This window comes from Thunnus thynnus, chromosome 16 (genome assembly GCF_963924715.1).
Source record: "Thunnus thynnus chromosome 16, fThuThy2.1, whole genome shotgun sequence".
Lineage (NCBI taxonomy): Eukaryota > Metazoa > Chordata > Actinopteri > Scombriformes > Scombridae > Thunnus > Thunnus thynnus.
In genome coordinates, this window is record NC_089532.1 from 27,687,139 (window position 1) to 27,714,596 (window position 27,458).

General features: G+C 40.2%; 1 protein-coding gene across 1 annotated transcript in view; it reads left to right on the forward strand.

The window, feature by feature from the left end:
• The window catches only part of si:dkey-288a3.2 (protein phosphatase 1 regulatory subunit 37), a 66,504-nt gene that overhangs the window by 32,346 nt on the left and 6,700 nt on the right, over nt 1-27,458 (forward strand). The window contains exon 10 of the mRNA XM_067614865.1: nt 393-559. Within this exon, the coding sequence (XP_067470966.1) occupies nt 393-559 (167 nt within the window). The remainder of the gene's footprint in view (nt 1-392; nt 560-27,458) is intronic.

Genomic DNA, 27,458 nt, shown 5'->3' on the forward strand with positions numbered 1-27,458 from the left:
CAGGTAAAAACTGTGGGTTTTTACTCCAACTACACATTGTCAGTTCACCCATTCTTAATAAAGAAATATTGGTTAGCGGAGCTTTAATGTTGAATTTGATTTAAATTTTAGTTTTAGAAACATCCCTCTGAGGCAGAGCTGTTCTGGATGCAACATTTACCTTAATGCCTGAGTCTCAATGTGTGAAGCCAAACCATAGATGTTTCTGGTTAAGTTAGCTTTAAACCAAAGCCCAGTGACAGGGTTAGGAGGGTAAATGAAATGTTATGGAGTTATACCTATCCTAGTAAGAAATGCAGTCTAGACAAAGTAGGTTATTTAAGGTATCTAACCAAGTGACATACTAAGCTAGCCTGCTGACCTTCTGTTGTTAAACGTTTTATTTGGTGAAGGTGCTGTTGCATTGGCTGAGTTCCTTGCTGAGAGTCGTCAGATTCAGCAACTGGATGTCCGCCAGAATGAGGTGAAGCTTGGAGGCCTGATGGCCTTGTGTCTGGCCCTGAGGATGAACCAGTCTCTTGCTCGTCTGGATTTGGACTACATACCCCCACAGGAGCAGGTAGGCGCAGCTATAATTAGACTATAGTTACAGATCTTAATGGTCTTGGTCTTAAAATGGTACTCCAGTGATTTTACACATAAGCATGTGTTTCCAGGTGTAGGGGAGTACTACTGCATATGTGTAAAAGTAGTATAAAACTTTTTGTGTCTTCAGGGGGAGCTGTGTGAAATCTGTTAATTACCTCAAGTAATGTCACTTCAGTCAGCATCAGTTGGGTCTGAAGACTACAAGTTTGAAAAGTAAAAAAATCTGGGTGTGTGGAGTTAGAAAGAAGTGAAGTTACCAGACCTCTGTAGCTCCTCATCTCTGCTGGAGTCCAGCAGCTCCAGGCTACACTAACTGCTACTAGAATAACACACCAGAATCTCTAAACCAAATTTTTGAGTTGTGGGTAATGTAGGCGCTCGGTTTTGATAAGGCTGCTGCACTTATTTAGATTTTCTGACTCACTTTTTGTGTCCATTGAGAGTCCAACGGCATTGTAGTAGTGCGTTGTAATGGTTGTTTCAGTAGTTACTTTAGTTTAATGGTCAATAGTATGATAGTTATTCTCTTCTTAGTTGACTGACTGAGCCTTTAGTACATAACAGGGCTCATAAAAATAATTTAATTTCACATGTTCTCAGACATGTTCTTTCGATCAACATTGCTTCATCAGCTGGATTACTTAAGTGTGTGAAAACATTTCCCTGCTTATATTGGTTTATGCTGTATAACAGCAGGTTATTGACTTCCATCCTGCCTGGTGTTAACAGTACAGGCTACTGGTGGTGCTGTCATAGTCTTTCAAATGAAATACTTTGTACTTCAGCTCTGCACAACCTCAAAGGACTACTGGTGCTTCCATTAAAATTTTCCTTCTAATTAAGAATGAAGGGATATTGGTGATTTCAAGATTATTTATTCGTAGCATCTTGTCTTTTGTGGTATATTGACTCACTGTGGTCACAGATTTGTCACTTGGAGACACAAGTAAGTCATTCATGTCTCAGTTCATCAGTGATACTTGTTTTTTTTCTCTCTACCTTCCATGGCTGCAGAGGCCCGAGGAAAACGATGCCATAACTTTAATACATGCCCCTGCTGGATTCACAAAATAATTACCCACACTTGCCATCTGTTTGTCATGATTTTATCTCTGCTAACTTATTTGCATATTAAAGCATTAATTAAAATCTCCAAGGAACGGAATGCTTACTTTAAAATTAACTCTGAAGGCGATCCGTGCACAGCTTCCAAAGTTGTTTTATTTTTGTTTGCAGTGGTTTTCTGTTTGTCTGCGTGTTGTTTACACGATTAAGTCTGATTTTTATGAAATGTCTCCTCTGGCTAAAGTCAAGCAGCAAGATGTGCCAGATTTTGGAGAAGCAGCTTTTAAGAGCCATGATGCTTGTGTGTGTCATTAAAGCTGGGACTTCTTCTTCTCCTTCTTCTTCCTCACTTTGCACATGCACCAAAGCCTCCATATTGGCGGCTCTGTTTTCATGCTCCTCTAAGCCGCCGAGAGACGTGATTAGCATTTCCACCATTGTTGGGAGTTAGTGTGGCTCGGTATTTTAAGGGAATGGTAATAAGGGAATTTTTAAGCTCTGTCAGGTTTTGGAGTCACACAGCTGGGATTTGTCTTGGCGTGGCATATCCAGGTGGGAGGAGTGACGATTGTATTAAAAAGCAAATCTTTCCATCAGAAAACAGCGGGTGGCCAGATCAAGTGTTCTCGCTCAGTCACATTCCCCGGGTCGCCAAGGAATACGTGAAAATTTCATTCTTCTGAAGGAAAATAAGTGTGGGTATGAATGTGAGTGAGTGACGGAGGGGGTTATGGCAGCACTTTGAGTGTGTTTGACAGAGTCGCTGATATAGAGTTTGTGTGTTCATACATGTGCCTTTTGTATGTGTGTGGTTTTACCACGATGCGGGGGGTGATTGAAGATGCGCATATTTAAAAGGCGAGAAAAGAAGGTGGCAAGAGGGGAGGAAATCTGGGTCCTCTTGTCTTTGTTTACAAGAGTCTGATTTTTCATGTCTGTTGCCACGCTGCTCCATTTGATCACTGGCCTGTTTGCTGTTAATTATTAATTATTTACCCATCTGAAATATTCATGCACCCTGGCCCTAGTGGAAAGCAGCCTTTCTGAGGGGCAAGTTCTCTCTGTAGCCATTGCAAGGTGGAGTTGTTTATACATCCTTATCAGGGGACTCTGTCAACCCAGCTAATGAACTAAACTTCCCCCTGCCTGACGCTCTCTTAATCGCAGGTCGGACGAGGGAACCTCGGCAGCCTGTTTACCTGTTTGATGCTTAAATATTTGGCTTTGGATTTGGTCAACGTGAGTGTCCTGTCAGCTGTTCTCCAGCAGAGAAGTTCCGTGATAACGCTGGAGAGTGTCCTCTCCTGAATGTCGCATGTCAGCAAGGTGTAGCTGTTAGAGAGTGGTTGTCTCACTGAGTGATAATTACAACAGCATGGTGTTTGTGTGTTTGTGTGTGTGTGTGTGTGTGTGTGTAGGAAGGAAAGACAACAGGAAGGATCTTCAGTAGCTTGTTTGGGTGGTCCTGTGGAGGGGGACAACAGGAGCAATTGTAGTATATTGAGAGAAAGCCAAAAGGACAAAAAGTATTTTTATATTTAAAGGGTGAAGTCATTTTATTCAACTTTATTTATAATTTGTTAAACCATGCATCTACACATGACACCTCTCACACAACCAATCGTCACCTTAAAATACTTACAGAAACAGTTCCTCTACTGAACCTTTCAATTTAACTACAGTATGTACTGTACATACTAAGATGTACATGAAATTCTGTGTCAGCTTAAAGAGAACAACCAGTCGTCACCTTGGGTTACAATAGTTATCTAGTTCATAACACAATCAGCTGCTGCAGAGCTGGATTAACCCACTAAGGAGCCACAGTTGTAGGCCCTCATTAAACCCCCTGTTCCTGTTGCATATAAGTACCCAACTCCAGAAACAAACCAGTACCCTGCCCCAGCATTGGTATGTAGAGGTCAAATCTGCAACTCTGGTCTCATAGTTAAGATGTTCTTTATATAAGTGTTGCTGGAGTTTTGACCTCTTCTTTTCCTTCTCCATGCACCTTGGAAGTACTTGCCAGAAATCCCTTCCCAGCTTTGTTGTGTGTCAGCTTGTGTTTATTTGATTAAGTATACATTTATTTAGGAGTACGCGCCATGCAATATCAACTGGAATAATTAAAAGCAAGGGCCCTTCTGCAAGTCAGGCCTAAGATGAGGTAAATCTGCCTCAAAGCCCTCATCATTGCAGTGTACCTTTGTGGTGCATATTCCCTGGCAAAATTGCAGTTCATCAAATAACCACATTGCCACATAGTGAGGCCCCAGAGTGATTGTCCACTTTGGTGTCAATGCAGTGTGAGAAGCTCTTTATATATGAAGTGCCATTGCTAAGAAAAACGAACAATGGATGTATACAGTAAACTTCTTTATGAATTTGTATTGTATTAGTTGTGTTTTTAGATGCAAAGCTTCTCATGGAACATCTACAGTCATTCTCTTGCCTCCTCCTCTGAACTGTCTGTTCATGTTGACAACACTGTATGTCAATGATTCAGCAAACGTCATTTGATATAGCACTAATTACACTGTATTAAAGGACTAGTTGACTATTTTTCAGCCCAGATCTTAGTTACATGTTCTTTGATTTGATTGGTTAGTTAAAACTAACCAACTCTAGTCTGATAAAGGTTTTATGACTTGATTGCATCCAATATAAAGAGTATATTCAACATATATGCAAACAGTCCACTCCCAACACCAAATGTTCATATTGAACATATTGTATCTGCAAAACATTTTGCACCCTGGCAAGTAAAGTATTATCAATATTTTTAGTCACACTATTGGCGTGGCTCTAGGGATAGCAAAGTCAGTCACTCTACTGGTTTACGGTCCATCAATTCACTACATTGGTCCAAACTAAAATATTTTAGCAACTGATGGATGGATCGCCATGAAATTTGGTACAGATGTTCAAGGTCCCCAGAGGATGAATTCACAGACATTGGTGATCTGACCTTTCCTGTAGTGCCACCAATCAGTGTTTTCAATTATTCAGGGAATTATCTTGGCATCTACAAGAAGGATTGGCACAGAGTTTTGTACAAACATTCATGGTTCCCAGAATGTCTGACTGCTCATTTAGTGCCACCAGCAGGTTGACATTTTTGGTTCTGTGTGAAATGTCTCAACATATGTAGTGAAGCTTACAAGCTATGCACTCGAGCCTGCCGCACACTCCCAGCCTTCCACTTGTAGGCTCTGTATCTACCTTCCCAGAGGGGGGAAGTTAGTATTGTCACTCCCCACTCCCTGCTGTGCTGAGCATAACTTCAGAGGTTACTATCAGCCCTTCACTCCAAGCAGTTTTTGTGATGTAATGTTCACATAAAGGTTGTAGCGAGCTTTGAATGGCCATAAAAAAACATGGAAATCTGCTTGGCTCTTGATAAATGACAGTGAAAAGATCAGCTGTGGTCGGTCTTTATTTTATCCAACAATGTAGACACCTCGGCTGAGTTTCCTGGTTTTTGAAGACATTGCGATAAACGTGAGAGGAGAGAGACATCTGAGAAAAGATACATGTGTTGGTATGGGTCTGTGGAGAGATTGCTGTGGGAATGTACAGCGCAGAGGGCACCGTTTGAAGGAGTGTGGATTCTTATTTTAGGAACAGCATGAAACAAAGAGGTCTCTGGGTATGTTTTCAGGCACCCTTCCTGTCACGGTCAGTCCCAGTAGGGTGGGTAGGTGACAGGACGGCCTGACCATGCATGTAGTCGGCACTCAGGTTTCAGCTCGCATCATGATGACACCGGTGCTCTGGGGAATAGAGTACGTAGGCAGACAACAGCAACCAGGCAGAACAAACCTCCCAGCAACGCCTCAGAGGGCAGCTGGGATCGGCTCCAAGCAGCCGGGGGGGACCAGGGTTCACACTGCTACCAGATCAGCCAGTCACCTACTGGAACCAGACCACAGAATACAGCTCACATAGTTCAGAGAGCACAAAGAGAGGACTATTTTTAACAACTATTTAACCAAGTGAACCACCAAAGAACATCTGATTTATGATGATGTAACATGAGCAAATTCACCTTTTAGGGGAGTTTTCACTGAATTAACACTTCCCGCATTTAAACAAATTATGTTCTCTTGTAGTATAAAAACACTCAAAAAAGGCATTTATATTTTGAGATGAGGTGTATCTGAATGGCTCCCAAGCTTTTAAATGTGGACCGGACCACAGCAAAACATTTCGACCAAGTAACATGTGGTATGAGCAGTGATTGCATGCAGTACAAACACCTGGTTAAAATCTATATGAACCATAGCATCTTCACTGAAGTAATGGGGAGCGCAACAGCTGGATGATACCATACTTGCATGACCATGGGTGCTTTATTTCTAGAAATTTTTAGATTTTTAATTGCATAAAAGTAGTTCATTTAAATTTAATATTAAAAAATATATTCCAATAATTAAATATTCAAATTTTAAAAGGGACAGTTCACCAAAATTTCATTCTGAGATTTCTGTGTCAAACCCAATGAAATTAAGCTGAATGGAATATCATTTGTGGTCTTCTAAGGATTGAAAAGTTCATTCAACAGTCACATTACTGTGACCTGTGACAGTGACCTTACTGTAAATCGTTTCTCCACTTTGCTGCCTTTGTAATCCCGCCTTACCCCCAGGTTTGTAAAACTCCAAATATTTTTCAATGCTCAGAGCCCCATAAATGAAACTCCATTCACCTTCATTATATTGGGATAGATAAATAATGTTTTAGTCTCTTAAATGAAGAATTTTTAGAAACCCTAGTTGACCAGTTTAATGAATAAATAAAATTAAGTGTCATGATAGGCTTTCCAGACTGTCGTCACTCCATCACATCACAGCTGGACCTCACAGACTAGTAGATATCAGCTTCATATATCAGTCTACAGTACATTAACATGCAAAGCCACTCAATTCTCGTTGTGTCCCTCACTAAAATGCAGCATTACTTGTGTAGAGGGTTGACTTTTCCTCCTGATACCTCTGAAAGGGACAAAGCTGGATGAATCTTTCCAGCAGACGAGAGGGGGTGGGGGGGTGGGCGGGAGCTGGGGTTGCTTGGGGGGGGGGGCAATCCCCTGTCTCTCTGCAAACACAACAACAACAGCAGCAACACACTCCTCGCTGCACTCCTGATGTATTTTCAGGCAAAAACAGGCATATTTGCCAGCTGTGTAATTTACTGCGGCTCTCATTTGCATATTAAAGCCTTAATTAGCCCCTTTGAGCGTGTGTGTGTGTGTTTGTGTGTGAGCGAGGTGTTGGGGGGGGGGGGTGTAGTGTAATCACTTGGACGTGTAGTCAGGGGAAGGGGGGTGGGGGGGGAGGGAATCAGCATTTCGGGGGTCTGGATTGGGGCCGGAGGGGAGCGGAGCCGCCCTGGTTCCCCCTGTGGACCGGCTGGTTCTGATACAGAGCGAGATGCAGCTCTTTGATGAATAACACTCGACATGTCTCCTTGTCATTTTTAATCACTCTCACTCTTCCAAACCAGGAGGTGTGACCTGCACTATCACAGGAAGAAGGGATGTGTTTTTTTATGCTCTCAGTGAGTGGAGGTGATGGAAAACTGACAGAGGAGAAGGTGGGAATAAGGAAACACTAGTTCAGATTGTTACACTGTAACTATAAGGTAACTTTTGCATATCCTCACTTACCACATAGTGTTAATAAGTGCCCCTCAGTTTTCTTCTTAAGCATTCTAAGTTACAAAAATATTTTTTACATAATGTACAAAAATGTTGCACATATACAGTTTTCTGTAGTAAGCAAGCAGCAAGTTGAATTATGAGTCTGAGGCAAGTTTTTCTTTTTTTTTGGCTCCAATATTACATTAAATGAGAAATGCTAGATGTCTTCCACATCAATTTATTTCCCTGTAATGTACTTGATTTTTTTTAAAGTCTCGGCATCTCAAATAGAATTTAAAATAATGTTGTAGATAAATAGCTAATAAAGTCAGGATAAGACTGGAAGCAGGTGGGAACAGCTAGGCTAGCTCCGTCTAAAGTGAAAAATATAGCCACCAATACCTCTAAAGCTCACAAATAAACATGTATCTCGTTAGTTTAATCCTACATGTGCATTTTTAAACTATAGACAGAGCCAGGCTAGCTGTTTCCACCCTTTTTCAGGTCTTTATGCTAAGCTAGGCTAACCATGTCCCAGCTCTTTACTCAACACACAGACATGTAATATTCTTCTCATCCCACTCTTGGAAAGAAAACAAGTGTATTTTCCAAAATATTGAATTACTTTCGTTCAAAACTCAGCTGTGTCACATGCGTTTGTAATGGACTCACTGGTTCAGGCCACATGTTCAAGTATACTTGACCAAGGGACTGTTGCTCCAGATGGTCAAACCAGTTACATGCATGGTATCTTGCTGCTGTCAGGGTATGCGAATGAGTGAATATGAGACAAATCGTAAAGTGTTATATTTGCCATTTTATATTTGCCATTTCCTGGTGGCTTCTGCTTGGCAGAGGAGGTTGTACAATATAATGCAATCCAATGCAACACAAACTGTTCATTCATTCATTCTTGGTCTATTGTTTTATATTAAATTATATTCTACAGTTCTTACTGTTATCGTGTCCAACCCCTGTATGCCTCTAGGGCAGCTCTTTAGAGTTACATATCCAAAGTGTTAATGAGCTCTGATGGATATAGACTGAAACACTGGTTTGACACTCACATCTTAATTAAAGGACGGGTTCACAATTTTTCAGGTCTGTCTTAAAACAGTCAGGAGCCCAAATGAACACTGAAACATGTTTTGCTGTAATCATTCCTCCTGTTCATAATGACCATTAGAAAATCCCTTCATAATGCACTTACAATGTAAGTGATGGGGGACAAAATCCACAGTCCTCCTTCTGTGCAAAAATGTATTAAAAAGTTTATCTGAAGCTAATATGAAGCTTCAGATAAAGGCTGATAAGGCTGAAGAATAACTCCTTTTGCACAAAATGACTGTGTGGACACACTGTGGATTTTGGCCTCCATCACTTACATTGAAAGCACATTTGAAGTGGATCTCTTTAATAGTCAGTATGAACAGGGGGAATGATTACAGCGAGGAAAATCTCTTGTGGTATAGCCATGCTGATAGTTTGGAGATTCTGTCTTTTACTGGGGTACAATGGAGGTGAATTCTATTTGTGGTGCTCACAGCATTGTAAAATTGCAAAAAAAAAAATGTTGTGAGCAACATCCTTTTCCAAAAACAATGTACTGGGGAATCCAGATATTCCACAGATCTCAGTGTGAACAGTTTTCCTTTAAATTACAGTCCCTACAGGGAGTATAACTAAATTCCATTCAGTCCATTGTACTGGGGTTGATGCAGAAATCTCATAGATGTCTATCTTTAAACCTGGACAAATAAAGTCAAAACTATCTGTATGTTAAGATCATTTTCATAATTTGAGTGAACAGACTCTTTTAACTAAGGATTTTGGTGCACATCATACCTGCTCTTACTTTAGCAGAAATACTCATCATCTTTACAAGGAATATGGTTTGTATAATACTGTATAGTGATCAAACTGTTGTTTTTTCTCTCATCCATAAAGTTAGCCCAGCTCACATAGGCCTATAATACTCCAAAAGTACAGTTTCACTGGTGAAACCAAGTTGCTTTATGGAAACTTTATTCACTTTGCAGCTTTGTTGACACACACAAGTCAGTGAGATTCAAAATTTTTGCGGCGCCACAAGGTCGTTTTATGCAGAGGAGGCTTTTCTCAGTGGTCATAGCCCAGTAAGTCCACATTCCCCATTCAGACATGCAAGATGCTCGCTCAAACAACTTTGCATAATGACCAAAACACTGGAAGTTCTGCAATTGATATGGGCCTCCTCTGCATAAGAGGGGGCATATGTATATAAACCCCGCATAAGTGGGGTATCGGATCGCATCGCCTTTCAACGGGCATGTCCTGAGGCGCCACGCTCAAACAGTCACCCATCAGCAGCTGGCAGCCTCTCATCTGACTACCATGAAGCCCCATGCGTGTCTATCTCTCTCGCTCCCTTCATCCACAAGCCACATCCCTTTCACTTTTGAATGGCGGGCTGACTGCAGAAATTGCCCCTGTCCACCATGCGCGCTGAATATTTAACTATGAATATAAAATATCTTGGCAAGACTTCAACCACCTTCAAAAGTGAGAGCCCCACCAACTCTCTCGTCATACACACACCCTCCCAGTATCCCCTCTTTTTTGCACTCCTGAATCGATCATCCCATCCCTGTATGGAGGGATGTCAGGAGAAACTTCCGACACTAAAGCTCTGTGGATGATAAGGTGAGACAACACAGCGCAGGGTTTTGGTGGAAAGAGGAGTCTGACAGAGTGAGGGAAAACATAACGGCTGAGGAGTTCTGCTTTGGCGGTTTGCCTGCTTTGCCTCTCGCTCCATTCAAGACCCTCCCTCCATCCTCGCTGCCAAACAACTTTCCCCTCTCCTTCACCTTAATCCACACAAGGGACAGTGGTGCCAATTGTAGATCAATACTGGCCTGTGATGATCAGCACTTAACATGTTCCGTCCCAGACCATCAGTAGGAAGCAATTTGTTTATGGAGATTTAATTGAGTTAATGTTTAAAAGCAGGGCAGTAGCTGGCTTTGAAAACTGGCCCTGTATCAGCTCATTTGGTTTAAGGGCCTAAATAGATTGAAACAGGTTTGGGCACGTTCAAGGCCACGTTCAAGGCCACGGTCAAACAGTGCTGTCTGTGCTCTGGGCCAGCAATCCTCACCTGATGGATTCTTAAAGAGGGGAAAGTGATTTCCAGGATATTCAAACAGTAACACATTTGTTTGATATTCATTAAATTGAAGGGCTGTAGCATGCAGTCCATCTTCATCAGATTTTAGACAAGCTTTGTTAAACAGAGCAAGAATCGGTGCGAGTTCTGTTTGAGAAAGAGACTTTTTCTTTCTCTCTTTCTTTTGCTTTCCTTGCTCTACTAGGATGGGTTGCACACACTGCCTGCATTGTGTCATATAACAATTGCCATTTAATGCCTGTAGTACACAATAAACAGGCCAAACAGATGGAAGAAGTAGTCAAGATAGATTAGCCGGAATTTCCAGAATGTGATAGAACTGTTGCTTTTCTGAAGAGTTGATGCTGGGTGATAGGACAGTCCTACAACACTGACATCACGATGGTGCAGGTGTGTGGGCCTGTATATAAAAAAATAGTCATGAACATTTTTAAATGCATCATATACTGAGAGTGAAAGTTCTGCTACATGACTTGAACCCTTTGGGTCCCAAAAGACTTACAGGTTTCAGGCTGGACCCATTTTGTTACATAAAGCCTTGGTTCAGGAAGGGTTATATTAAAATGTAATTTATCAAGATTTTTTTATCTTTGTCTTTCTGACTGTTCCAATCATCAGCATCCATGCATATCGTGTATTGTAAGTATTTATGGAATGCCCACGGGAAAGAAAAGAGACATGGAGGGATATTTACTAAGCTTGTCACAAATTACTGTCAGGGACTGCATTTTCAATTTTATTTAGAGGGGTATTTACTAAGACTACAAAGCCCAGCTGCAGTTTATCTGATTCGCATAAAGTGCCGCTAAGTAAGAGCTAATGCTGGGTTGTTTTGACCAGGCATGTTCTGCATCTTTTGGAACTGCATGCATGTATTCATCCCACAAGAGGAACAGGTCCAAGATGAATTGCCACGATATGATTATCAGCTGATAAATGCTAAAAATTACTGACCACATTCATGCTCCTCAGTGGAGTGCAGTCCTTAGGTCATTTTCAACCCACATATCTGAAAGGTTTGAATGCAGCAAGTTGAAAAAAATGTTTATTTGTCCTGAATTTGATGTGTTACAGCATGAAATATACAGTGACTTCAGTGTCTCATTGGGAGGCCAAACTGAAAGCCACTACGTCAGTCTGGTGTCAATGTTCCACCTCCTGTCCTCCCGTCCTGTCTTGCATGTCCCTCATCCTCTATCCTAGCAACATCCTCCACTGTCCCATTGCTCCCCCCAAGTCTGGTCCAGGCACCATGGTGGGGAGGTAATTGGATTTGTTGTCACCTCCACTGGCTGGCAGGCCCAGCCTGTCTGCTCAGCTTAGTGATGAAGACATCAGTATGACAGGAACCCTGGGAGAGGATCAGCTGGTGTCCTGGACACCACTAATAAAGCTGTGGTCATGCCACGGCCATGCCGCCACGGCTGCAGCCAGCTGTTACCTCTGCCACCTCTTCTTCAGTGCCAGTGCCCATTCCACAGCTTGGGGAGTGGGGGGTGACATGGTGAATGAAGAGTGGGCAGCCTTATTAAAGCAGATGCCAGTCTCCCCTTCGCTCTGTTGGAGAGGTCACAGAAACCCTCCACAAACACTCCTCTGTGGTTCCAGGCAATGCTGGCACCAGACACCAGTGTCCGGGCATTCCCCATGACGCACTGTGTCGCCAGGCATCTTATTACTGTAAAGCACTGACAGGAGGCTAGCCAAAGTCAAGGTCTGTAGTTTAGGCTTCACTGCAGTTGTCCCCTGGTTCACCCCATCAGGGATCAAAGAGTTATGTCCTCGGTGTCTTGCAAAATGTGAAATCTTCAAACAGTATACTAATTAATGCAATAAAGGAAATCTAGTTGATCTTCCTACAGATGCTGGTGCAGTTTTGAGAGATAGTCTGGTTTGGATATAAAGTTGGAGAATATGTTCCTCTTGCAGCTTAAAGAGATGTGTGTGTGGGGTTGGTCACAATGAACAGTAGAGTCAATTAGAGGTATAAAATAAAATAAGAAGCAGACAACACGTTTAAGGCTCCGGTTGGGACCGCTAGGTACAGATGGAAAAACCAACAGTTAGTGAGGTGTTGTTCCGCTATGGGCCTCCACAACAACTTCAGTGCTCCAGTGTGTGTGGAACTCTGCTTATCTCATTTGTTATTCTGGTGATGGTGATGGAGAGCACTCTCTAACACATAGTTACAAAATGTCCCATAAGTGTTCAGTCTGGTTGAGATCCGGGGCCTCATTTATAACCATTGCATGTGCACAATATGGGGCTTGAAAGATGCGTTCATCACTTCCCACGAAAAAGTTGGAATTTATAAAAACAAACTTGACAGGAGAATGTGCGCTACTGTATGGAAACTCTGACCCAGGCATACGAGGCCTGTTGAGGGTGGACTGTATGGTGCTCACACTCATGGTCAGTTGTGGAGCAGCACAGTGCCCTTGAAATGCCAGGATGATGCCAGGATGTGGCAGGTGGCAGGATTCTGAAAGGTCTGGCTTGCCTTTCCCCAATATGAACCCTGAATATAGTGATTACTCTCCACCTCAACCACGTTAACTAACTGATGAAATTATCATCATTTGTAGAAATCCAGGATTATATCAAATAACTTAATAGTATAATATAATATCTTCTAATACTGTGCATATATCACCAAGTGACCACTTTGTTTAATGCTGCATTAACAGCTGCTGCAGCCATCATCATCATCATCATCTCACACTTTCTTCTGTTACTGCTGCTGTTCTCCACAGGAACAACATGTACATCATTATTCATCAATGCTTTTGCATTGACCACTTACGGTCAATTTTGGGAGTGTAGGGATGTGATATTAGGTCCACGTGCACACCTTTTCAAGTTGATTGTGAGTTATAGAGGGAAAAATGCATGCATTCTTGTTTGCACACAGTTTTATAAATCTGATTATTTTTGGCACAAGCCACTTTTTGGCTTTTGAGCGCACATACACTTTAGTTATGGGTCCTACGCACTGTTTCATAACTGAGGCCTCTGGTGACTGTGAAAACCATAGCATATGAATCACATTATTTTCATTTTGTGTATTTGGATATGACAACTGTTGGGCATTTACTGTGAATTTCACCCTGTGCAGGTGGACATGCCAACATCTCATTGCTGTTGGATGAAAACCTTGAATCTCATAGTTGGAAGAAAATTCTCAACCTTTTATCCTTGTATAATCCTTTCAGATATAATTGGACACTGGCAAAAAAAAATGCATGGCCAGCTTGCCAAGCTTTTGTCAAGGCAATATTTGTAATTTATGAAAAATATTTTCACAAAATGTAGAATATCCTCACCATGCATATTATACGGGAGCATAAATGAGCATGGAGGATATGATGCTGACCTTGCACCTGTGCAATGATTATGTGATGGCAGTGATGTCTGAAGTTAAGACAGTGAGATGCAGTAGGCCTAATGAAAATGATGTGATTGTAATAATGGTGAGGCAGCAATAGCAACATGTCAGTGGTGAGGATGTGGCAGGATGGATGAGTGTGATAGTGATGACACTGTCTTTACCATTTTCTGTGAACCATGCATCCTTTACATTACCACATTTTTTTCTTAGCTGAAATTAGAACTTTCTGGTAAAAATGTGCCTTCAGAGGCCAGATGAGCAGCTTTCATTTTGCCCAAGAAAGTCCAAAATTCTTTAAACTATTTAAATTGTGATAAAAAGACAAAAAAATACATAAAAAGTAACCTTTGAAAATGAAAACTATGAAGAGGCTATTTCCTCATTCACCCCTCATTCATTCATATACAGTATATCACAGTAAAACTTTGAGCCAACTCTACAGACCTTTCTATGACTCTTCTTTACTGTTTAATTTACATTAAAAATCAACCAATAACCATCTATCACATTATAGGAATGTCTTAACTGAATAGATTAGTTCTTGAGAAAGTATTCAATTGTATTCAATTTGTAAAATGAGAGTAAATATGCAGGACTTGCTCCTGTACTCCCAACATCTCCGTCTCATATCCGAGCAGTGAGCTGTGTTGCAAGTCATTCACATTCCCTGCCTCATCTTCACCTGTCTCTGCAGTCTGAGCTACCTATCAAAACACGGTCCAAATATCAATCCGCTGAAAAAAAAAAAAAAAAAAAAAATACAAAAGAAAACAACTTCAAACATTCAGTGAAAACTCTAATGGCCAACATGGGAATGGAAATGAAGGAAATCGACAGAATATGAAAGCCAGACGAGTGCTGCATAAGCAATGCATGTGCCCTTAAGGAAACGATGAGTGTAGAGTGTCCGTCATTATTGCTTTATTTGCTGCATGTATTACTTTTGTCTGTACTATGAAAATAAATATGATTAATAAATAGGAGTCATTTTAGTGTATTTCACTTTTCATGAAGCTGGTGAAAGGCTGCTGTCCATTTAATGTCATTGCTGGTTTATTAGACCCTCTACAGTGAGTCTACAGTCCAAAGAAGTAAAGAAACAGAAAGAAGGGGTGCACTACAGATGCACTTGGACTCTTCTCAAATTCTACAAAACATTAAATTGTACATATTTCTACTTTAAGGCTTTTTCTACCAGATCATGAGGAAACAAGACAGGTGGCGTGTTGGTTATTAACGCTGATTAAGATGCTCTCTGACAGATGACCTGGCATCACTAAAGGTGTAGGTGACTTATATTCTATCCACATACATAACACACCTCACCCACACGGTAACCTCAGAGAACATGTCATGAGTGACAGTTGTCACCTTCAATATTTCCGTACATATGGCCGCTCAGCTCAGACGCATGCTGCTAAAATGATTCTTCCACATGGGTTGTTTAACTTTAAAAACACCGTATACATGCACACTCTTATATACTACATACAGTAACATACTCGCATGAACAACGAGCGCACGTGTCAGAAATATATTTGTATGTATTTACTAATGACTTGATCAGATAATTGCTGCGTGCTGATGAACAACAGCTGTCGTCAGCTGATACTACAGACTCCCTCTCACTCTGTCTTAACAGCAGAAAGTACAAACAAAAGGCTTTAGAAAAGACAACCCTTAATTCTCGTCTCCCATATTCCAATTTTTTTGGGTAGAACTAAACACCACAGTGCATAAAACAGGGGGAGGTGCTCTGGTTTGCGTGATTATGAATTTTTAAATTGTCTGTAATTTTGCCATTCCCGTAGACAATACAGAGAAACAGCGAGGCAATCGGCAGAGTTCGCCCTTGGGGACAGTTTAGAAAATGTCACGGACATGAAGGCTTTTTTTTTTACCAAGTCCTGGATTGCATATTCACCTCTATAAAGACCCAATCATAGGTAGCTCCATGGCCGCCGTCACTGAAAGTCATTGAACAGCTCACGGAGGTGGCATTGAGGAATGTTGGGAAAACACTTTGAGGAGTGACCAATGGGAGGATAAACTTTGAAACAATAGTTGAAAAGGAGAAAGAAAGCAGATGACACTTTTTACAGTTTGTTCCATTGTCTTTAATGTAAGTAATGATAAAACACCTTAAAATATGTTTTATTGTGTGTTTTCTGCAAATTTCTGCCTCCAGATTTTAAAAGTTAGATACAAAGAAAGAAATTTGCCAGCATCTTTCTTCAAATCTAACTCTTAACATGAGTTTGATTTAAAAGAAAGAAACTGGTGAACATCAACAACATCCAGTAAAAAAAAAAAAGGAGAGACAAGGAGTGTAATCTCCTGTAACCAGAACAACCAGAGCTCAAGTTTTACCTGCGTTGATTTAGGGGGGGAAAAAGTTGTAAGTGTGAAGATCAATTAGGCAGAATTAAGGCGGCGCTGGCTTGGGAGAGCATGGCCGGGGGTCTCTGCGGTGGTCTCTCCAGATAATCAGCAGCCGCTGGGCCCTCCATAATCATATGGAGGAGTGTTAGCTTTCACACACCGCCGCTAAAGAGAGGGATTAGAAACTCACACAGCCTGATAAATACAGGGTAGGATGGAGAGAGGATAGAGAGGCAGACAGGGGAGGTGTGTGTGTGTGTGTGTGTGTGTGTGTGTGTGCTGGTAGGTTGGGCAGCGTGAGGTCAGAGAGTAGCAGAGTACTGCTGGAGAAACTTCACTATGTCATACCTGAATCATGAAATATAGTATAAATGACTGGATTTGATTGCAAAAACAGACATTGTTAGATACAGTAGAATCATTCCCATGCATGCAGTGTTGAAAATGACAATAGATGAGGAGGTATACAGATTCTAACAGACAGTTCAGTATCATTTATACAGCATTTATTCAACTATTTAGCAAGATTTACCAGCAAGGCCGAGCATCTCCACAGTCTGAACTGTTTCTGGTCAGATCAGGTCCATCTCATTCTTCTTTTTTTTTTTGATATGATTTGATTTTGAAGACCTGTACTCCAGACAATCAGGGTCCCCTGATTGTGCAAATTTGTTTGTGAATATGCACCATTAAATTACAGCATCATCCAAAACATTACTGTCAAGGGCCTATATATATATATATATCTTTATTATTTCAGTTTTTATTACACTCACATGGAGTTTATTCTTATGGAAATCTGAGGTTCATCCTCACCTCAAGGGTCATTTAGTTGCTGTTCTGGAGGTTTTGATCATCAGCAAATGGAGCTGCTCATCCTTCATGAATTTGTAGATGTTCTTGTTGAGAACTTACACTTCTATGATACCTATGCAAACTACATCTGCTGATCAAGATCACGTAATATAATTGAAAGCTCCAGAACAGCTACTAAATGGAGGTTGAGATTATTTTGTCAACTATGGAAATCTGTTTAATTGAAAGTGGCAGGATACAGGGTGATGATGGTGATGATGGTGGTGGAGTGTCGTTATGGGCCCGAGTGTGTGAATCCAGCCACGACTGCGACTGAAACTTTTTATTATTATATAACTTTTTATGATTTTATCAGTAATTACTGACAACTCTGTGAAACCGGGAAGCGAAACACATTAGTCATTGATTTTCTTGCAACAATAAATATTCCTCACTGCAGTCAGCCACAGTTTCACCAGCGTCAGATTGAGAAGACTGAAGAATACTGACGTGTCTGAAGTTTATACAGTTTGTGCCACTTTTTTAGGATCATCATTAAATAGAAATCAAATAAAAAAATCTGCCAAATGAAATAATCTTTAATGGAATTGGATTCACTGACCAGAGCATGTGTCATTCTCAGGTTCATTCATGAAAACAATAATTCAGCATTTCCTGTGATGTCACATTTACAGTCATTGTGTCTTTTTTTTTTTTTTTGGGTTGAGCCTTGATTCATTTGGTCGTGAACACTAGTCTGCACACTGATCCACAGTCCCCTGTGATTAGATGGAGTAACATTCAGCAGCTGGTGTCACTGCAGGGAGCACAACTGTGATCTGTGAATATTTATCTGTCAAATTCATACACTTATTTACATCCAAAAAAATATCTATATTTATCAATAAGGATGGCCTAATTTTTCAATTTCCCTCCACATCACCATCTCTGTTAACACGCTCCACACAGACAAGGCGACAAATCAAGCTGCTGTGGATAAATATAAACGCCAGACCGCTTTAACCTCAACATCCACAGATAAAGTCAAGTTTATGTATAAAGCCATCAACCAAACTGCAGCGCAAAAACGGAACAATTTACCAAAAGACAAAATACACAAAAAAAAAATAAGTCTGATATGGTAATAAGAAGCCTGTTACCTCAAATAAGATCTGAAATCTACTCAAATTCACTGTCAGGAGTAAAAGTGATTTGCTGTGTGTGTGTTTTTGTTTATGCATTCAGGGTCAGAGAATATTTTATGTTTTATTCACGCAGCCTTTTTTTTTGGGAGCGTCTCATATTCAGCCTCTTGTTTTCATTCCTGTGACTTTCAGTTTGACTTTATTTTTTTTTTCTCCATCGTCGTCTCTCTCGTGGTGAACCTCTGTGTAATTATCAAATCATAACTTCCCAAATATGTTGATGTTGTAATTACCAAAAAAAAAAAAAAAACCCAAAAAGAAGAGCCTGCATGTACAGCAGAAGACTCCAGTGAACCCAGATAACATTAATGTTAAAACTGAGCGTGGCACCACCTCCGCCCCTTAAACGCCAGCCGTCATTTTCATAATTGTTGTAATGAATACTTCAGCTCTGCAATAATACTCATTATTTTTGTAGTTTTATAGCTGTTAGTCCATGTAGAATCTGCGTGTGACGCTGCACCGCAAGATAAATGTCATTTTTTAGGAATTTTAGGGAGTTTCTAAAGTGAAAAATAACAAGAAAATAATGAAAGTGTCAGTTTTCATATCAAGAAAATTGCGCATTAAAACTGTTTATCTTTATTTGCTCAACAATCAAATTCAAAAAATTCTATTTAGTTGTATTGAGTGTGCAGTAATGTGTTTATCTCTTATTTAAAGATCACCCAGCTGGATTAATTCTAATGGATGTGATTTCTCTTTTTGTCTGTTGTACCCCCTGCATTGTCAAAACTTCACAGTCAAACGCCTTAAATACAACAACATAGCTTTGTTTCTCACTGATGAACATGAAAACATATTCTCTCATCTCACACACACACACACAGATGCACACACACTAGTGAGGGGAGCAGATATTTGGTATACAACAGTGACATCTTCAGTCGGAGTGATGGAAGGCTGCAGAGAGAGTCGGGGACACAGACGAGGAAGGGAAGGAACAATAGAGTGGAGGAAATGCTGGTAATTACTGCCATTTATAGAAAGAGAAAAGGGCTCTCTAAATATGCTTAAAGTGCATTCATTAACATTTACTCAGCGTTATTCTACTTCCTCTGAATAACAGAGCGGTTCCTTTGTTTCTCATACAGTACGTGTTGTTCAAGTTTGCTGACGTAGGAAAGCAGCTGATTGACTTAATGCTGTTATGTACAGTCTGTAAGAACGGGTGGAGGTGAAGTATTTACAACAACTTGGGAGATTAAAACACCTAACCAGGTCAAATCTGGATGCTCTGCTGTAGGGGAAATGTTCCACGCAGAGCTCAATACTTTATCAGGACTGAGCCAAATGTTCCTGTTGCACCGAATATCGAAAACTGTCAAGTACTGAAAGCTGGCGCAGGATTTGTAGTGTTGTTCGCTTATATTTTAATCAGAATTTTATTGATTTAAATTATATCTGCAAAGCAAAGAAGGTGGATGGTGTGAACATGCAACCACAGTTGAGCAGAGGTGCAGGACAAATGCAGTAAACAAAAGGAACAGAGCGGCAGTCCTGATGCTTAAAAATGCAATCATTTATTGATTCAATGCTTCAAGTTTTAAAGGTCTTTGTCAGGAAACTGGCATGTGAAGGAAAAGCAGGTTATGTATATGTGAGAAAAGACACAATCCCAGAATGATCGACTGTATGTACATAAACTGAACACTGTGTCACCTCATGGCTTCACTTTATATTTATGTTATATATCGTGTGAAGGCAGCAGTAGACTGTATTGGGATTATGGGTGTTTTTGTATCACGTCATGTCCAAACTGAAGGTGAAGCTGTCATTTTTTCATATAGTCTGCTCTTCATCACATGGATGTGAATGGATTGCCTTGATGGTTGGAATATTCAATTTTCCCACTGTGGACTATTTTTCCTTCAAGTCCTGATCTTGCCAGTTTTAGAATATATTTTATTTATGTCAAGTTTACATTGAGAAAACATTTACATTTGAGAACTTTGGCTTTTACAAAATTTTAAAGAAATTCGAAATTAGAAAAGCTAATATTCCTGATAGTAAGGTATCAATAGAGTATTGTTTTAGTTTCTGTACAGAAACAATATCTCCACAGGAAGGTCAAAGGTCAGGGAGAAACCCTGCAGCCTGAATAGAGTTTCTTATGGTACATTTGATAAAATGTGGGTGCAGTTATTTATGTTGCTCCACTGCCTGGTCTCACCCTCACTTTATTTGACCATTTTGTTTAACATTATATAGTTTATATAGTGCATTTACCACCATATAAAGAGTTAATAAGTCATTTATAACAAACTGTAACACTATAACTGTCAAAAACTATATTTCTACAGATGAACAAGTGTATCTGATGTATATAAAGATTAAGACTGCTTGATAACATAATATAGTCGTAATCATATTTATAATAAAGTTTTAAATGAATTGCTGTAAATGAATGTGCATATGAATGGTTTGGATTAACTGATGTGTGTAATGTTATACTGTGTTATCAAGTATTTATTAAGTGTTTATACATCAGTTATAGATGCTTCCTAGAGGAAGGTAGAATTCAAGACAAAAACATTAATAAACACTCCATACAGCTACATTATACAGTGTGTTAGAGGTGTGTATTAAGGGTTTATATGATGTTCGTAAGTGTTCCCCTCTGACCTCTGACCTCTGACCTGCCAGGCACAGAGACACCACACTCACTCTGATATTTGAGGGTTTTAGGAGCTTTTGATTATCATCCAGCAGTTTGACCTCAAAAGAAATTAGAATAGAAAAATGAATTCCTTTAATTTCTGTCAAAATAAAATCTGAGCTTAACCTCCCAAAAATGGAGTTTTTATTATTTTAAAAACAAATAGATATATAATATAAAATAAAATAGAACTGATATTTTTTGTAGAATTTTTGTGATTTTTTTATTAAGATATGTGCAAATAAATAAAATATTGCATCATCAGTGTGATCAGTGTGTCTCTCTGAGCAGAAAAACTAACAAAACTGTAGAAACTGTAGAAAAACTACATTTAACAAATTACTGTATTCAAATATATTTTCTGTAAATTCAATTTTTCCTTTGAAGACTTTTGAAGACAATTCTGAGAAAACACAGAAAGACAGATCAGGTCATTCATCTGAACTGCATCATATATGAGTGTGTGTGTGTGTGTGTAAGTCATTTTGGCTGCAGTGTTTTTGAGCCGCGATGGAATCCATAAACTTACACACCTCCAAATTTAAAGCACTGGCATTGTTGATCAGCCTCAACAATATGACTTAAACACACACACACACACACACACACACACAGAAAAAGCACAATACGCCACTCACATAATACTTGAAACTGGCATCTGAGATATCATTTACATATATTAGCATATAAAGTAATTGGCACAGATGCCAAGGAAGCAGCCGCAAACAGATTAATTGTCATCGAGCAGTCGTGGTGACATAGTTAAAAATGAGCTCCTTTTAAGGCACCAATTATCAGAGAATTTCCAAAGTAACCTTTTTTCATCAACGATTCCCTTCCCCACTGTTGTTGCCTCTAACACACACACACACACACACACACACACACACACACACAGAGAAACTGGAGGACAGACCCGTAATATGCATAGTATCAGCATCCTAAATGTATAAATATTGTAAATAGCTGTCTGTCGTCTTTCAAGTTGCGCCTTTGAAATCAGGCCGCGCCGCATCCCGCTCTGAAAACGAGCACATGTGCCTTTGTTTAGCCCGAGACGAGAACAAACAGCGAATTCTCTCACACGCACTCATTGTGAGAATCCATAATGAATTTTCACAGATAGAAATAAGAATGCCTCTGCTGGGGCTTCCATATGCTGTTTTCCTCTGGTTTTTTTATCTTTTTTTATGAACACATTTTAATGCTCTCTGAGCCCTGATTTAGGCACAGGTATTGTTATGCTTTGTGCATATATGTGTGTGTGAGGGTGTAAATGTTAAAACTGATCTGCCTCTGAACCTGCACATGTTCACATTTGACAAAACACCTCCTTCCCCCCTCCATCCCCTCCACCCTCTATCTCTCTCTATCTCTATATTTCACTCAGCATTTAGCAGATTTAGCAGAAGTGCTCAGGCCTTGTTGACCCTGCAGTGTGTGTGTGTTTTTCAGCGTACAGGTCCGTGCTTTTTCTTGCACAGCTAACAAATGAGCTAGTTTAAGCCGCCCGCACCTCTGAGAGCTTTAAACGCTCCTTCCCGGCAGCCACCGTGCAGCCATCTTAACTAATGTTGAGACGGCGGAGAGAGAGAGAGACGGAGACGGGAGAGAGGCGAGACAGAGGCCGCGGTGATCCCACGTGGAAACATCAGGCGGAGAGGAGGGGAGGGGGGGGGACGCAGGATGTGTTGCTGTTGAAATTAGACTTCAATATCGACTACAACTGCAGAAAATAAAACCCGGCATACCTAACATGACAAGTATATTTAGTTTAATTTCATATTTTGACAAGCTGATAAACATTTTCACCGGGACAAGTTCTGGTTTGAGAGCTTTCAGTGTCACTTTAAAAAGCTACAATGTGTGATTTAAATGCTTAAAAAGTCTGGAGTGTATATTTTAAAGTGCACTTTAGAGAACTCTCATATACTAACTGTTGTGTCACTGCGATGGTTCATTATTAATATTCAAACATGTGAGTGTTATGATACCAGTCGTCTCTGCTGCCGTCATGATCAGTCGTCTGGTTTTTTCTTTCATTGCATGTTGTTTTTCCATCTACCTACCACATGTTAGACTGTGACTCTATTCAGTAGCAGATGTGTACTGTATTATCATGTACATTATGTGGTGAGATATTAATTTGATCATTTTTTTCCATCTATGTCTGAGGTGTCTTTTTAACATCAGGACAACAGAAGTAAATGAGACTTCAGTTAGACTTAGCAGGACTATTTGCTGCTCTTTGACTAAAGTTTCCTAAAAACTACAACGGCCAGATGTTTTAGGAAATTGCTAAGGCTTAAAAAAATGAATCTATATATTTGTGATATTGTGTGAAGGTAGACTTCAGTATGGAGCAGTGGGCTTGAAGCTGAGTGACACAGACAGGCTGGCATGAACTGAGAGAAACATATTGTTGGTCTTTTCATTGGATTTGTTCATGATAAGAAAAATGTATAATAACAGACAAGTGACCCCTTGTCTTACAAACCGCCTTTTCAATTTTTTTTAATTTGATTGGAGTAATTTCAAGAGGCTTTAAGTGGTAAAACTATCAGTATTTTATAAGAGAGACTAGAGAACAGCCTGAAAATTTCTTTTTTTGTACCTCAGTAATCATCTTGCGACCTCCTGCATGGTCCTAATGCCCAGGTTGGGAACCACTGCTCTAAAGGATGGACAGGGTTCTATTCTGGTTAAGCAACACAAAACATGCTGATTTTCCAACACTGAAACTTATTTAATTTCCTTGAAATCAAAGCAGTCACATTTTTAGATGATATTATTTGTATATTGTACAACTGCATTGTCAGAATTGGCCTTGAGAAACGTCTATTAGCTCTGGTTGAAAATATTATAATAGAAGACAAATGGAGCTCTTGACACACATTGGAGTTTTGACATGGCAGGAAACGGAGGAGAAAGTAAAGAAAGAGGTAATTGTGTGACGACAAAACAAAGGAGTTCCCCCTGGCACCGAGTCTGGAAACAAGAGTTTGTTTGGGTTTTCAGGACTGACAGGAAGGGTCAAAAAGTGTGTTACTATGTGTGCATATACGTGTGTGTGTGTGTGTGTGTGTGCTTTTGAGCTGTGCGTTGATGTCACAGAAGCAGCCACTGAGATTGTTTGAGTGTTTTTATACATGCATGCAGCAGCACCTTTGCATTTCTACACTTATGCACACATGTACATGTAGATATGTGTTGGTATATATATGTGTGTGTGTGTGTGTGTGCGCTCCCATGTGTGTTTATATTCCTTAATGACTTTCTAATTCAGGGCCAGCAGGAACCTGCCTTTATCTCTATTAGTTTAGTAGCCTGGCAAACAAAGAGAGTCTGTGGCCGTGGCACCGAGCCAGAGGAAGACTCAGCCGTAAAAGCACTTGTCCATCTGCGTCTCCTCCTCCTCCTCCTCCTCCTCCACCTCCCCCTCTCTTATTCCTCCTCTCTGGGTGTGAAATGTTCTCCTCCTGTCTCTCGGTAAAGGGGGAAAAAAAAAAAAAAAAGAGAAAAAAAGTCTTGATTCCAGGCTCAGCAGTTCGCTTACTCAATCTAGAGGTATTGATTGTTCCACTTGCCGATCAAGTGCAGAGAAAATATGTAGTGTGGATCGGGGGGGGAAGGAGTGTGTGTGTTTGTGAAATCAGTAAATTAGTTTTGCTTTGCTGAAAGTCTAGCACCTCTATAAAAGATATTAGGACGTGACATTCCCATGAGGTTTGTGGTGATTTTACACGTAGAAATGTACAAGGAGGGATCAGATAGTACAATATTATTAATAGCAAGTAAAAGATTTGTAGCAAATGGGGGAAAAAAAAGTTAAATAGATGATATTCCTCAACAAAGTGTTTCTCTGTGGACAAAGTACAAATGAAAAAGTCAGATAGAGATATTGGGATGCCTGAAGGCTGGTCAACAACATCTTTAAATGTCTGTAATCTCTGGAATATTCCATGCATGTCCTGCTTTGGGCCCTGCAATCATTCAGTCCCTTAAAAGAGCACAGAAAGCTACTAACTCACCATACAGGCCTTTTAGTAGTAGTTCTGGAGCTGTTGATCATTCACAGTCATCATCAGCAGCAGCTGATGGAGTTCACCTTGTTGTAGGAATTGTAGATGTTCAACATTTTTTGTGAGCACTTTAAGGACTTCTTGTGTATGTTGGTTTAAAAGTTGAGGTTCAAAGTTCTTTCTTGGCCCAACAGAAAAAAATGCAGTAAAATATAAATCTACAATTTTATGAGAAATGGGCAAACTTGATCTGCTGGTAAAGATCAATCAAATCAATCAATTTTTATTTATATAGTGCCAAATCACACCAAAAGTCATCTCAGGGCTCTTTTCGCATAGAGCAGGTCTAGACCGTACTCTTTAATTTACAGAGACACAACAATTCCCCCATGAGCAGCACTTAGATACTTGCTCAAGATCATGACATTAATTTGATTGAAAGTTCCAGAACAGCTACTAAATTGACCTCATGATGAGATTGTTTTCTCAACAATAACAGTAACAGTTCTGCTAGCTACATGTACATTTTATAGAAAATCAGGCTTCACACCCAAGAAGCAGCCAAATTTGACAAAATTAAGTTCAAAGCAGCAGCCAAACCCAAATGTACTCAACAAACCAGCTGATAAATGTTAAATATATGTGTGTCTATGTAAACCAACATCACTGTTAGTCCAGTCGTTCCCAACCTGGGCTTTGAGAACCCTCGAAATACTCCCAAAATAAAATCACAGGGTTCACAAAGTGATTGAAGGGATTTGTTGGTTTTTTTCTTGTTGAACTTAAGGCCATAAGCTGTGATAAGTGGTCATAAAAAGATATTAATTCATATTAAGTGCTCAAAAGCCAAAATCACTTTCCTCTTTCTAACTTCCCTACACTGTCTGTGGCTTTTTTAAAAAGCCTCAGTAATTTCCTAAAACAGCTGGTCATTGTAGTTTTTAAAATGTTACTCAAACAGGAGGAAATAGTAGATTTGTTGTGGACTATTTTCAGCGGCGGATGAATCCACATTCGCAGTTCTAGTGAGTCTTTCTGGCAGCAGGAGTGTGTATGTGTGTGTGCGATTGAGTCAAAATAAACTACAACGTGTGTGTTCAAAATATAGAATATCACCAGACTTACCCCTAAAGTGTTACATTAATAATAACACAGGCATGAAATATGACACAGAGATGGTCATTTTACAAAGCAGCATCACCTCTGGCTCCTTACGGGGGGAGGGGGGGGGAGGGGGCAGCTTGTTCCTTTGTGTTTACCTTGTCGGCCTCATTACACGGCATATGCTCCTCACTGCTGCAACAGCCGCTCACTATATGTTGACTGTATGGTTGTTTTGTGCCGGAGCACTGCCAAAGTAATCCCATGTGACCGTGGAGACAGGCTGGGGAAACACTGACATTTAACACTGTGTTCTGCTGGGAAATGGCCACTCACCACTGCACTGCACTAGATTATAGAGGAAGGAGTGGTGGTAGATCTCCTGTTATCAGCTGCCACTGATGCCATGAAAAGCCAGGTGTCATTAAAGTGTGTGTATGTGTGTGTGTGATGGGGGGGATGTTATACTTGTATTAATGATGTAATGGGGGGCAAAAGCTGTTCACACACACATTATAGGCACTCACCACTCTCTTGTACACAAACAATTAGTCTCTCAAAGTTAACAATTACATTTCAGGGTTAAGATTTGCTTTACTGTTAGAAGTCAAGGTGAAGCTGTGTTCAGACCAGCTTGAGCTCTGCATGAAGGAACGCAGCCCTCTCATTCATTCATTTGAATGGATCCAGTGTGTTGATGCCAACGCAGAGCGCTCTGGCAAAACACCGCAGGGTCACATACATGCAAACGCACATTTCTGGTAGATTGGAACGTGAATCAGAGTCCTGCAGCAGGTTGGGTACAGTATGTGTAATACTTTGGGCTTTGACAAAAATGAACAAAATGCAGTTTTTTTAAAAACATCTAAACAAGCTGAATCTTATCAAGCCCAATTAGTCGCCATGAATGGTTTCATTTTGAAAGACCACAACACAACCTTTCACTCTAGATCAGCTAGCGGATGGAAACGGATGACCTCTACACAAAAATAGCCAGTGGTGAATACAAGGTTGTGGACAATACATCATCGAAGGCCAAGTCGGACGTATAGGTGAACTGTGTGTGATCACTAACTGAGAATAACATTGTCAGTGGAGTTTGCTGCTTGTAAAAAGTGGCAGAAAGTATAGAGAGAAAGAAAGTAGCTTTCGATAGCTGCAGACTCAGGTGCTGTGTCAATCAATAGATACTTTTCCACTAACACCACTCTCAAGCTGCCAAAACGGGAAGACAGAGACCTTAACCCAGCTCACAGTGAAATCTTCTGTTGCGTTTTTTGTACATTTTAATTTAAGCAATGTGATCAGACATCTGTTTAACTTAAGGCTGTTGACATATTGCACAAGTTAAAATAAAGGACTCTAAAGTGAGTGCTTTATGTGTTTACCTCCAGGTTCAGGCCGGGTCACAGGATTTATTTTAACAGGTGGGGTCTGGATTTG